The sequence below is a fragment of the Choristoneura fumiferana genome, chromosome 6 (genome assembly GCF_025370935.1).
Source record: "Choristoneura fumiferana chromosome 6, NRCan_CFum_1, whole genome shotgun sequence".
NCBI lineage: Eukaryota > Metazoa > Arthropoda > Insecta > Lepidoptera > Tortricidae > Choristoneura > Choristoneura fumiferana.
In genome coordinates, this window is record NC_133477.1 from 8,285,382 (window position 1) to 8,300,153 (window position 14,772).

The 14,772-nt window shown below is 34.6% G+C and overlaps 2 protein-coding genes across 2 annotated transcripts in view; one reads left to right on the plus strand and one right to left on the minus strand.

Moving 5' to 3' along the window:
* LOC141428966 (serine/threonine-protein kinase/endoribonuclease IRE1-like) overlaps positions 1-5,423 on the plus strand; it is a 25,580-nt gene extending 20,157 nt beyond the window's left edge. Inside the window, exon 14 of the mRNA XM_074089052.1 lies at positions 1,343-5,423. Within this exon, the coding sequence (XP_073945153.1) occupies positions 1,343-1,801 (459 nt within the window). The 3' untranslated portion in view covers positions 1,802-5,423. The remainder of the gene's footprint in view (positions 1-1,342) is intronic.
* On the minus strand, positions 5,308-9,413 carry LOC141428967 (ankyrin repeat domain-containing protein 27-like). Its single transcript, XM_074089054.1, has 2 exons — positions 9,111-9,413; positions 5,308-8,949 (listed from the first exon to the last, which is right to left on the minus strand). The coding sequence occupies exon 2, from the start codon at positions 8,939-8,941 to the stop codon at positions 6,167-6,169; it is 2,775 nt and encodes a 924-aa protein (XP_073945155.1). The 5' UTR covers positions 8,942-8,949; positions 9,111-9,413; the 3' UTR covers positions 5,308-6,166.
* Positions 9,414-14,772: the final 5,359 nt, after the last annotated feature.

Consider the following 14,772-nt stretch of genomic DNA (forward strand, 5'->3'; position numbering starts at 1 on the left):
GAATGTTTTTGCCCGAGAGTCAGACCTTCGTTTTTATAAGAGCTTAAAGTTTATCCGTGTAAATTATTGATTGGCAGACAACTTTCGTAGAATGTATTGTCTCGCAGACTAGCGTTCCGTAATTCAACCTTTAGTAGACTAACTTAAGCCAACTAGGCTTATGACTCAGTAAGCCGAACCGAATAACTATTAAGGGGCTACCCGAGGTTTTCATCGCTTTTGACAAGTTTTTAATCGTATCTCCTACTTTTGCACTACAGATAGAATTATAAGTCAAACGGCTATAGGTTCTCCAATCTTTTATCTCCATTTTCGTCTACCGGATTTTGATCAAAGTGAATACTTAATTTTGTATGACTTTTTTTAAGTATTGTCTGAAAAAAACACTTATTTCGTATCTCTATTGACGTGAAAGATCTAACATATACGAAATCTACATATTTGGGTTCGTCTTTGACGTCTCTAAAAACTGGTCGAGGGTTTTCATTTGAAACTAATTAACACAAAAGTTAAAAAACCAGTTTTTTGGCCTAAAATTGTTCAACTTTGATGCCAAATATCTCGAAGACAATGAACTTTGAAGTAAATATGGGATACTATATTGCTTAAAGCCGTTGTTGTTAATATGATAAGCTACAAAAAACATTAGAAAACTAAGGAATTCAGATCGAAGGTCATTGGGGCATGGGATCCCCTTAACAGAAATTCGTTTAGGTTTAGCCTATTAATCACTTCAAGAAAATCGCGTCGCGACACTAACAGCTCGGTTCTCGCACTAGCCGACCGCTGCCGCAGCATGCTCACTCCGCTCGCTCGGTTTGTGCGTTGTTAGTTGTTGGTCTCAATTCTACCTAACACTCCTCCTCGCTAACGCTCGTCGTCGCACGTACTTTTGACAACGGTATAGTCACGACAGGTCAACGTCTGTCCACAATACTGGTAATAACGATCCCCGACTGTAAAGTTTGGATCATAGTAGTTTTGGCACATTGAATGTAGCAAAATTGCGTCTCAAATTCTTATGAAAAGTAAAAATATGTAAAATATAACTAAGCATTATATCTGCTGCTTTTCGAGAGCTAGGCTTGCTAGATAGCTGACTAGGCTAGGTAGGATAAATATGTTTTACTAACACTATTTTTCAGAATCAATTGTATAATTAATGCCTATGATCCTATGACGATTGAAATAGAATAATAATAATTATTATCATTAAACATTAGCCTATTCGGTCGTCAAAAGCGTTTTATAACTTTGTTCAGTGTTCAGATCTCATCACTAGCTGAAATAGTTAGTATTTTAGACATGCATGCTAATAATTCCAATTATACTTGATCTTCAGAAACATCACTACAGAGAATTAGAACCAGAAGTGAGAGAAAGCCTGGGCAAGTTGCCTGACGGATTCGTGACGTACTGGCTGCAACGGTTTCCACTGCTTCTGCCCCACGTCTGGCTGCAAATGCAACAGTTTCGTCAAGAAGACATTCTACAAGTGTACTACCCGCATACCTTCACATTCAGCAGAAAAGACGTCCCTGAACTTAATGACGACCAATACGAAGAAGACTTACCACAGTGCGATCAAGAAACAAACGATCTCTTCCTGAAAAGTAAAGCATACTTCGACGACAGCAAAGACAGATTCAAGAAAGAAGGTTCTCCCAGAAAAAGAAACGACTGGAGGAGTGACGACTATAGATTGAGACAAGACGACGTAAGATTAAGAGATAGACATATTATCAAGAAAAAAGAGAAGAAACGAGAAGAAATGCCCGTGTGGAGCTTGCCGCCACAGTAATTTTTTAAAAAATAGCACAAATAATGCACAGTTAAATCTTAATGTGATTTATTTATTATTTATGAAGAGAATTTATTAATATAACTATTATAAATAGGTATACAATGACATTTCGACGTGATTAAATCATAGCAAGATAAGATCCTAGTGACTTTAGTGTAAGTATTTTTATGTAATAGTTTTGAATGAAATTTTATAGGCTATCATATCACAATTTCCTGGACATGATGTACTGAGTACTTAAGATGTCTCGTATTTTCCTCCTAAATAAGCGTAATGCTCTATTTCTGACATCTTAACTCTAACATTGTATTATTTCAGAAACGGTAGTTATCAATGCAAACGCACCTTTAGGGACCAAATTTAATTAAATAACAGCAAAATCTTAAATATATTGGTATTGGCAACGGCTGGTCCCAATAATCAAAAACCACGAATAGTTTTCGTTAAGAATAATGATATTTTGACGGATTATCGACAGAAAATACTTCAAATTTTAACAGTTAATAAGGAAAATCCGTTTATTCAATATCGGGACCGGCCACTGAAAACTAATAAGAGAAATAGAAATGTCACGCGAGCTAAAAGTGCGAGCCGCATATTATGGCTAACATGATATAATTTTTTCCCCAATTCTTCCTCTAAGGAAGTTTTAATTGCTCAAATATGGGGTTATTGATAAGATTTTGGTTCAAAAAATGGTTATAGTAAACGGCACGGAAGTAGAAAGCAAAATCATATTACTCTCTTGCTCAAGTTTGTCTCCAAACGAGCGAGAGAAATATGATTTTAGGTTCTTATCCCGTGCCGACTACTATAACATTTTATTAGTGAGTACCGTAATGTTCTAAAACCCACGAAAACAAAAAAATAACGCGTGCGCATTGAGAGAACAAGGATCAACAAAGCAGCGACATTTACTGAACGAAAACACACGTTCTGTAGGACCAGTTGTTGAACCTGCCGTAATTATTGACTCAACGATAGTTTTATTTTAAATTGTAAATCATGAAATTATCTACTCATCTATTTAATAATAATGGTTTATTGCCAAACATTCCTAGTGATTATTACTAATACTTACTTACCCTTAGACGAGGTGCCTTCAAGCGTTAAAGCTGGACGACGCCAGATGAAAGCGAAGGGTTTACGAGTAAGAGAGATAGAATGCTGCTTGCTGCGTCTATCATTCAAGGCGTCCTGGCTCGAGCCTCTGATAAGATAACCTAACCAACAAAAAGTTGGAAAACCTCCGACTTTGTCACATCAGTTCAATATCTCAAAAACGGCTAAACCGATTTTAATGAAACATGTCTAATCGCTAGTAAACCTAATTTCAAATTAAAAAAAAACGCATTCAGATCGGTCCACCCGTTTAAGAGCTACGGTGCCACCCACAGACACACAGCGGTCAAACTTATAACACCCCTTTTTTGCGTCGGGGGTTAAAAATGAAGGAAGACGGAAATGTGGATAGGTCCCAAAAGGTTAAAACCAGAATATTGTTGGACACGGGTATTAGTTCTAAAACATTGATTTTAGAAAGCCTTTGTCTTTGATTGATCGTCTTTCGGTATAGGTTAAATTGACGCAAATTAAGGAGTGTTTGATTATTTTATTGTTGTATTTAAGTATCTACCTGTGCATAGATAATGCTATGTATGATCATGCGTTATAAGTTAATGTTACGTTTTAATGTGTGACTGTCTCAAAATTGCACTCGAATTGTGTTTTGATAATGCAATTGATTAATTTTAGGGGTATTCAGAAGAAGAATAAGGAAGAAACAATAATATTTAACAACTGTCATTTTTCTATTATGAATTGGAGTAATTAATAGAGTTACAGAATCAGCTTTATATTAACATGTCGGATGAGGGAGGTGCTATACATATTTATTTATGTGATGTAAATTACAATTACACATAAATAATAAGAAGTCTTGAAAAAAAAAACCTGTAAAAATATGTTTATTTGGTTTAACATAGATACTAATGTTCCTGTAGTTTTAATAAAACACTACAATCTAAAATAAATGGGTATTTTATCGAAGCTTAATATTATGATTATACATTGGCGACTCGTGGCAATTAGGTAGCACTAGAGACGAGACAAACTAAAACTAAAAGTTTTTAGAGATAGTTTTTAATATTGATTAGTCACTTTCATTACTAAGACTGACGTGTTTAGCAAAAGGTAAAAAAGTAATATCAAAAATCCAGGATATCGTAGAATAAAAATATGATATCTTATTACAAAATAAAGAAATTGAAATCAAAATGAACATCAGCACATTACGCTGCAACATTAAAGAAGAATTACTTTTTACCCATCACTTCAGTTCAGTCGAAGCCGAAAGAATATTTTCTTACACCTAGTGTTTTTTTTCAATGAGATGATAACTTTTAAAAAATTAGAACAAATATGAATTGTCTATCACGAATGTCATATATTCAATGATTGAAAATACTTTTTCTAATTGGTTTGTTTTGCTCGACTCACAAAGAAAAACATTGTCACATCACTAGTCTTTTAGAAACGTCAAATGCTACCTCAATGCCACGAGCCGCCGATGTTTAATTATGATTTGCATAATATATTTCTTTACTTACGTTTATATTCTAAATTCGTGACGTATTTCGTCTCTACTAACAAGGAAAGGTTAATTGGGAAAAATGCTAGTTAATTACTGGCCTGATTATATGTTGGAGAACATTAAAAATAATGGACCGGTGTTTTGTTATGTCTCGGCTCAAATTTACATTTTACAAAAAAAAAACACTAAGTACAGAAGCTAGAGGGTTAGCTCACTTTTTAGTACTTTGGAGGTCAGTTTCTTCGAATAGGTTAAGTTTGGGCAGCTAAAAAAAAATACGTGTCCGTTATTTTAGACTACTCTCTAACATATATAAAAATAAAACAAATCGGAGCCGGACAGTTGGGTACCATCAGCCAAATATGTTGTCTACCACCCTAAAGTTGATAATCGTTTGCATGTCATAAAACAATAATGCCACTAGACGTGTCTGTCAACTTGAAAGTTCGACTTTAGCGACATAATTATTCATTTGATAGGAACTTGTTTAAAAATTTATAGACCACTTATTTGGCTCATGGTACCTTTCTTTCCTTGTAAGAAATAAGCTCAGATTTCAAATGGATAAGTATTTAAACTAACTAAACTATGCCTTAAAGCACAGTGAGTAAAGTTCACAATATCGATTTTGAGATACGAGCTATTTAAATATACAGTAGAGGTTCATAAACGTGTGAGCAAAAATTTTATCAAAAATATCTGAACACGCTTCTACGCCGTTAACAATAGTCGTGTTCAGATGTTTTTGATCAAATGTTTGCTCACAAGTTTACGAACTCGACTGTACCTAAGTAGTGGCGATTTTATAACACTAAACTAAATCTGAATTTAATTCCAAGATAAATGTAATATTATGTAGTTACATAAATCAATTGTTGAGCGCAACTAATTTATGCTGATTATTTTGGCAAAGAATCATAATGGTAGATAGGTATTGTTGCAATAGAAATCTGTATGCTCAAAATTGTTTGTATGTTTATAACTATGATTATGGAGTTTTTAAATTAAACAATACAAGGAAATCAACTGTTGTTTTTAACAATTCATCTTATCCTAACCTAAAAACTATACCTATTTATTAGACATATGACTAGGTATTTCTCAAAAACTTGTTCATTTTTATTTTTTAGAGTTGTCCACTTTAAAAAAAAATCCTGACGCTATTTCACTACAAAAATAAGTAATATTGTTTTTAAATATATACAAAACCTTGTGGTAAAAGTGATAAAAAGTCAGATAATCTTTGTTGTTGGATCCAATAGAAAGTTTTGATGTAGTTACAAAATTAAGGTTTTTTCCTCACAAGATTTCGTGACGTTTTCCTGACGTCAAGAAATTTTGCATGTTTTATCTAGTTTATGTTTTATGAACTCGTCCTTAGGGTTAATAATTTCTTGACAAAACTGATTTCTTGTCAATTTCATGACGGGCAACTTTTTGAGAAATACTCATATGTAGTATTGTCAATCAAGATATTCAACGAAATAAAAATAACGAACATATAAAAACAGTAAAAAGTCAGTCTTAGTGAAAATATACGGCAAGATACATATACCATTTGTATGGCACAAACAAAATGTCAAAATAATTGTTAAAGTATTGCACAAGAACAAAACATTGAGATATGGCAGTTAAGAAGTTAAAGCTTATTTTTTAATATAATCTACCAGAGACCAGCAATCCTCTAAGCTATGACATAGACTTAGCATTAAAGCCCTGGCAAAAATGATTTAACATTTACTAACCACTTTAACCTACCCAAAGCTATCTTATGATTTAGTATACTTTTCAATCAAGTCAATAATAGTTAAATGTACTTTATCTTTGGCTACATCCAAAGCAGTTTTTTCAGACCCATTACAAATATGAATATTGGGATTGAAACTGATTAAAATTTTAGCAGCGCCAATATTTCCGAGGTGACTAGCGTCATGCAATGGTGTGTTGCCTGCATAATCAATAGCGTTTATGTCTGAGCCATTGTTAAGGAGCATTTGCATTACTGCAGTCTTATTGTTTGATGCTGCTAAGTGTAAGGGTGTTTGCCCTTTCTTGTTAGCACAGTTAACATCCGCATTATTCAAAATCAATATGCTACAAAGTTCGTCCAATCCACACCGTGCGGCAAAATGGAGGGCAGTAAATCCATTTGAGTCAGCAAAATTTACACTATAAGAAGATTTTGCAGATGTTTTACGCCTACAGCTCTGACATTCGCAAAGAGGATGGCAAAGTGCTGTACTAGTATTGCTGTTAGTGTCTGTGTAATCCTCATAGTTAATATTCAAGTAAAAGCAGGCCAGCTTTACATCACCATATGATATAGCTTTTGATATTTTTTCTAGCGTTTTAAGATTTTCAATAGTTTTGGTTGCTTTGTCACCATCATTGATTTTCAGAGAGTTTAATTTCATAGTCACCTCATTGTCCTGTTTGCATTCAAGAGGCTGTATGTTTGGACTGCTTATGTGTATGTATTCAATTAAGTTAGGAGTGCAAGTTTTTAAAACTTTGAGAATCCTTAAGTTATGTGCATAATCAAAAGCTGTTTTGCTGTAACGATTTTGTAAAGATGGTTCTGCACCATTTTCTATCAGCAGTTTAGCTATGCCTTCATAACCCCACTTTGATGCAAGATGCAAAGGTGTGTTTCCACTTTGATTCGTACAATTTATTGTGATCTTTTTTCTGCTATGCTCTGAGAAGTATATTAAAGCTTTAACACAGTTTAAATGGCCATTATTGACGGCCAAATGTAGTGGCGTATTTTTGTCGATATTTGCCTGGTTCACATTAGCCCCAGAGTGGACCAGCAATAGTAATGCATTTTGGTGTCCTCTGGAAGCAGCATAATGTAATGGAGTACATTCATTCAAATCTGTAGCATTCACATCCGAGTTCATTTCTATAAGTAATTCAACAATAGCAGCTTTTCCATGAATACATGCTACATGTAATGGGGTAAGACCATGACTATCCCTAGATGTCACAGTAGGAGATGATTTCAATAAACGTTTAGATATTTTACGGCAGCATTTTTTGCAGCTGCACAATGGGTGGCAAAGTTTTTGATACATTTCAGATTCATCATAAATGCCTTCCTCATTATCGTCATCGCTACCACCATCACTACAATCACTACGATCATCATACAATATCTTTTTGAGAATACTATTTTCATTTTTTTGAAGTTTTTGCAGATGTTTCTGATTTCTTTCAAGTATTGCTCGAATTTGGTCAGTATGGTTAACTTTAATGAGCTCAAATATGTATTCTAAAGTTTCATCTCCACCAACATCCGATGTTGAAATGGATTCTGTTAGGCTTCCTCTTCTTGGTTTTTCATCTTTCAAATTATCTTCTGTTAAGTTACTTTCATAGTAATAAGCTTCAGGATCAGGAGGACCTGCCAATGCCCCGGATTGAATATGTTCTATTACAGCTTCCAAAGTAGTTATAAGAAAGGCACTCTCATCTCCATCACCCTTACCCATACCACTGAAGCGAAATTCTTTCAAATACATGAGCTGGCTGTACCAGTTAGGCAAACCAGATTTGATCACTAAAAACACAAATACTGGTAACAAATCATCTGCAGTTAATAATACAACATTGTTACTGCTATCTTTCTTATTGATTGCATTCAGTGCCCTTTTCACACACAAAACTTTTTCTAATACAGTGTTATATGTGTCAATCTTAGAAAGAAGGTGTCTGGCCTTCGGTACAGCATGATACAAGTCTTTTTTGATGTCCAAGTCTCTTAATTGGATGTCACTCATATTTCTAATTTTCTTATTAAGATGCGAGTCTTCATATGCACAGGATGTGCAGATAGTTTGAAACAAATGATTGAACAATAAATGTTGCATATAGCACTCCACTGCTAGCTTTATGTTTTCAAGTATCTGTTTGCATGATTTTGATTTTTCCCGAATTCTACGATTTTGCAGCACGGTCTGAAGGCACTGCGTGTATAGCTCACTCACAGAGTCCCTGAGAAGCCCAATAGCTACAGGTAATGTAGGGTTCTTTTTAATGAATATTTGGACATTTTGTTCAATCTGATCTAGTACCTGCCGACCTGCAGCTTGAGTCCAAAGTAAATCAATGCAGTTATTTATTGAAGATAAATATTCTTTAGCAATGGCATTATCATCTGTTACAGTAGTAGGTTCCAATGGATTTTCTATGCACCATACCTTGTATTTGATGAAGTCTTCCGTGTAGAAAGTCTCTTCAAATAGTATGTGGCTCTGCAGTGGTAGAGCCTTGGTTACCTCCAGGGTAATGACTTTGTTAGTAACAGTCACTTGTTTTTCCTTGAGAGTAGTGAAGTGAGTCTCGGGCAGTTCATCACTAGGAACCAGGATGTGTGCACAAAAGTCTTCTACAGTGAAGACGCGAGTGCTCAAACTCCCAACTCTAGGCACACAAATAATCCATGACTGTGTGATACAGTGTTGAAATAAGTTATTGTATTCGTTTTTTAGTTCCACAAAAAACGGACTGTCGGAGATGATTTCGTCGTAAGAGCCGTCCATTTCGAGATCTGAAAACCGGATAGTGGAATATAAGACCTAAATGGTGCAATAGTGCGGTTAATGAATAATTTATAAGTTATAACGTTCATTGTCAGAACCTTCTAATGGGTATCTAATTACAATAAATGAATAAAAATCACTGACCCCACAATGTGTAACGTTAACTAACCTTTTAATAAATTCTCACAGTTGCATGTGTAATCACTTCAATAGTTTTCGAATTTTAATTGGTAGGTTTTCGTCGGCAATTAACATTTATAGGCACATTACTGGCAGCCATTTACCGGTTACCACTATCGCACTACCAACACCAACACAATACATAAACAGCCTATCTGTATGTAGCCCTACAAGTTTTTTATTCCTTCCTTCAAACTTGACTCTTGACGTTTATCGAATAATCTAAGAACCGACAGTAAAATAAGCAACAACATCAGTGGCAACAACAAACTAAACTCTCTATCTCACAGACTACTAAGACATATGCTCTAACTCTACAATAAACTCTCAATAAAAAAAATGAATGAGAATGAATGACAGCAGTTTTGACATGACTGGCGACATTCTATCGGTACTGTCAAGTTGACATTGACTCAGAACGTGTGTTGCCATTCGCTTTTTTTTTTTGGAGATTACATGGCCTGGTTACTAGAATTAAGCAAGTCTTTATTTTCATATTGTCATATCAGTTATTGCTCATTGGTAACACCATTTATTAAACGTCATGTAAGTCATTCACTTCACAACTTTTAATTTTCACATCAGAGGTACTAATCGTTGATCGGAGCATCAGAGTATGTTTCACATTTCACTGTAATGTCAAAGTTTTTGAAAGTATTTTTAATATATTTAAGTAGTATAAAACAGTCCACATTTTTCAACAAATCACTGAGGCGGCGGGAGGGTCGTTAGCTGATGAACACTTTAACTTCACTAGCCAGGATTAACCTATCCAAAGAGTATGCCGGACAGGAAAAAATCAAATGGTCTATATCGCCGATACCTCCGCAGTTCTTGCATTTATTATTATGTACAATTCCAAGTCTGGTCAGATGTGCAGGTGTCTTAGTATGGCCAAAACGAAGACGATTGATTGTGGTGATAAAATCACGCTGGGTGACTTGAGCTTATATACCATGGTTTGACTGGTAAGTCTTGCTGAATGCTTCCATACCATTTTCCCTTGACTTCCTGATCCTTCTTCCAAAATTCTTGCCACAATTTTTGTATGTCATGTTTAATGGCGGCATAACAATCAGTAACCGGAATATTTACAATTAATGACACATCTATCGCATTGATTCCATCATATGCAGCCTTATCAGCTATTTCATTGCCTGTTATTCCTTTATGTGACGGTATCCACATAAAAGAAATTTCCAATCCTTTTCTTCTATAATTGTTAATGATTTCTCTTATTTTAAAATCATGTATGATGTTTTAAAATGAACTTTAAAGCTTTCCAGAGATTTAATTAGACTTAAAGAGTCAGTAAGAATCAAAAATTTATGGTAACTATTAGTAAATGCAATTAACTTGAGTGCTTCTAAAACAGCATATGCCTCCGCAGTAAATATACTACAATTACTATTCAGAACAAAGCTTTGAACAAATTTATTTTGAGGGTTATAAACAGCACTACGAACATAATTTTCTCCCTTACTGCCATCTGTATAAAGTTTGTAGTAATCTTCATTTTCACTTAAAAATTCTAACATATCCTGATTAGAGGTGATGGAAGCCCTAATTACTGAAACTTGAGGGAATAAAAAACTGAATGAATGTGAATAACATGGCCAAGGTGATATTGCATACAATGATGGGAATTTCTTCCTCATTTCCAGCAGGATGCGAGAGACTTTGGGAGCCTGGCCATTGAGAAGATCGGCACCTGTAGTCATAGGATCATGGCAGTCTAATTCACAAGGTATTATTTTTTTAATTATATTTTGATTGTTTGAAGCTAATAGCTTCACACTATGTCTTTCTGCCAGTAGTAATCTTCTCAATACAAGAGGCATGATTGTTGTTTCAACCTCCATTGCTCTAATGGGAGTTGAGCAGAAAGCTCCTGAAATCACCCTCAAAGCCTTATTCTGAATAATGTCTAGTCTATGTACATAATTACTATCTAAGTAAGCTAAACAACTATAGTCAAAATGGCTTCTAACTATTGCTTTATACAAAATTGAAAGTATCTTTGGGTCTGCCCCCCAAGATACTCCCGCTAGACACCTCATAATATTTAGCCCTTTTGTGGAGTTTTGAGATATATATTTAATATGTTTTTCAAAAGTTAAGTTATTCTCAATAACTATGCCTAAAAATTTATGATGGTTAACTTGGGAAATTACTTCATTATTGAATATAATATTATTAGAAGGAGAGTCCTTACTAAAAATCATAGAACTGCTTTTTGTTGGATTAATTTGTAGGTGTAATCTGTTATGGTAAAATAAATGTAGTTCCTTAAGAGCGTAGTTAATTTTATAGATGGCTATGTCTACATCATTATTGACACTATATAGTACAAGGTCATCAGCAAACTGTAAAATATTTACAAAATCTGTATTTACATATTTACAAATCTCACTAGTATACAAATTATATAGCAAAGGTGACAGAATTGCACCTTGCATAGTGCCTTTAGACACAGATCTTGGGCCATGTATTATATTATTATGTTTCACATATAATGTTCGGTTAACTAGAAATTCATGCACCCACTTGGCAAGTAACCCGGTATTCCCAAGTTAGTTAACACCTTAACTAATATCCAGGATGAACATTATCAAATGCTCCTTTGACATCCAAAAAACACATGCAACACTAACATTACTATTTTTTGCATATTTCAGATCTGTTATAAGGATAAGAAGCTGTCTGCGCAGCTCCTACCTCGTCTGAATCCATATTGCACATGCGGAATAATGCTATTTGATTCAACAAACAGTCGAGGCGACATTTTACCCATATTTTCAAAAACTTTACCAATGCATGATGACAAGGAAATAGGCCGATATGAATCAGCACAATCTGGGGACTTATCTGGTTTGAGAACTGGAATCACGCACTGGGTTTCCACGGCTGAGGAATTATTTGTTTTGACCATAGTGCATTGAATATATCTAATAAAATATCTTGTACAGTTGAATCCAAGCTTTTAATTAGTATGTAGGGAAAATCGTCTAAACCAGGGCTTGTATTTTTACGAGATTGAAGGCTTAGTAAAATTCATTTCTTGAGAAAGGTTCTAACAGAAACTTGGATTTCTCATTATTATTATTAAGATTAAAGTATACATCTAGATTGTCGAAACTAACTGTGCTGTCTTCTGACAACTTATCTAAAAAGGATGCGATAAACTCATCGTTGTATGATTTGTTTTTACTTTTATTCATACCTTTAAACATTTTAATGTAATTCCAAATAACGCTTATTGGTGTAGTTCTATTAAAATTGTCGCAAAGTCTTTGCCAGCCATTCTTTTTTTTCCTCAGCAATAGTCCTTTTTTAATAGCATCAATTTTTTTGTAATGTATGTAATTTTCAATAGTAGGAGTAGCTCTGTAGCACTTTAAAGCCTCATAAGAGTTGACAACACTCTGTTCACATTTATCATTCCACCAGGGTGCGGAGGTTTACTTCGAAAAGTTGAAGTTTTAGTAAATTTAGGTATGCATTCTTGCTTAAGTGTGTTGAGTCGAATACAAAACTGATTATATGATTCCAAAGGGTTCTCATTGTCCACAGTCAAATCGTTAAACATATCAATTGATAATTTTTAAACTTTTCCCAGTCTGCTTGTTATACAAAAACTTGTCAACAGGAGGTTTATTTGATATCTGTCTATTGAGAGTGTTATGTCTGTTATAGTTGGGAAATGATAACTTCCCATGTTGTCATCATGTACTGACCACTCACAAAGAGGGCAATACAAGGACTGATTAGACTAACGTCTATAGCAGAAGGATTGCGATTAGGATAATTAAGAGTTGTAAAGCTGCCATCATTTAATATACATAAATTACACTCGTCAATCATGTCGAACAATTGTTGGCCACGACCCTTAGTGGAAACGCAGCCGAAAGCTATGTGGTGAGCATTAAAGTCTCCTGCTACAAAAATGGGTTTAGGTAGGTCATTTATTAATTTCCGTAAATTATTAATACGCATAAGGCCTCCAGTTGGTGGACAATAGACACATAATATTGACATATTACCACTTTCAACAGACAGCGATAAGCAATTGCTTGAATGTCCTCATAAAAATCAGTTTGTAAATTTACACTTAAAAAATGATTTTATCAGGATGGCTACACCTCCATGTTCATTTTCGCATTTTTATAAAATATATTGTAACCAGGAATGTTAAAAGTTTGATTTTCTTTAAGCCATGTTTCATTCAGTAGGCAGATATCTATATTATTTTCTTTTAAAAATTTAATAATTAAAAGTTTTTTTGTTTTTACACTTTGAATATTATGAAGAGCGATTCTTAACTGTGAATTATGAGAACTAGAATCCATTTAAGATAAATTTTTAAAAAGCACTCTCTTTAATTGTGTGGTAGTAACGGGAGTGTCATCAGCATTATTAGCCAATTGGATTAATGTACGAACAATAGCCATAGTCAGATCATTTTACCTAATAGCTGAGTTTTAACATCAGCAACAGAAGTGACTTTCGTTTGGTTCTGTGTCTTATTTACAGTGGTATATAAAGGCTTATTTACATCCGAATTTACATTTTGTACAGTTGGCTGAGTAGTTTTTAACGGGGGAAAGTCCACAGCGTTTTTGGTATTTACAATAGAAGAGTAAGTAATTTTACTCTTTTTCTCCATCATTTTTTGCATTTTTATTGGAAGTCCTTGAAATAGCCATATGTGGCCCGCTGCAATTTACGCAAGAAAGCTCGTTTGGTTATCGCATTCTTTATAGTGATGATCACCAGCACAACAACTGCAGCGCTGTTTGCCGCTGCAGATCTTGGCCGAGTGATTAAACTTAAAACATCTGTAACATTGCTGCAGAGGAGGAATATAATCGAATACCCTGTACGAGAACAGGTCATATTGAACATTGTCAGGCAATGAATTTGACAGAAACGTAATGCTCACAGTTTGCAAAGGCACTCGTTCTTGACCTACCTTTTTCGAAAAACGTGGACTGAAATTATTTCATATATCGACGACAGCTTGGAGTACAAGTCCTTGTTAGAATGTTCACTGGAACAAATCGAATAATTCCTGTTTTTTCAATATGAGCTGCGGGGATGAAAGCTCGCATGCCATTTTTTTCCAGAAAAAGCCGTGTTGTTAAAAAAGTTGTTGCCGTGTTAAATTGTTTAAATACCACCACAATCTTAACTTAGCATTTATTCTGCGAATAGCCACTACACCTTTGATTCCATTTGAGAATATGTGGTTCAAATAAATTGGGCTTTTGTTCCTAGTCTTTCGTTCGTACTAGATTCGACGAATACTTTAAATTCCGTGGAAGCCGAGTTTCCGGATAGAGTCTCTTATAATCAGGTTTGTGATAAGGTAAGTAAAGATTGTCCTCACCGCCTCCACCACTTTTCTTTTCACTGTCCATTGTCCTGCTCCGTTTTGTGCCGGGGGCGAGGGGATCGCCACCCCCGCCCTCGTTACCCACCATTTTTAAATACTCCACTTAATATTAGATATTTACAGACAAATAAAAACACTAAAACACAAATATATACAATATTATGAATTTCTTTTCAAAAAATTCAAGTTTGACGCCCTTTCGTTTCAAATTCCCGCCAAAGAATCTCAGTTGACATTGACCAGAACGTGTGTTGCC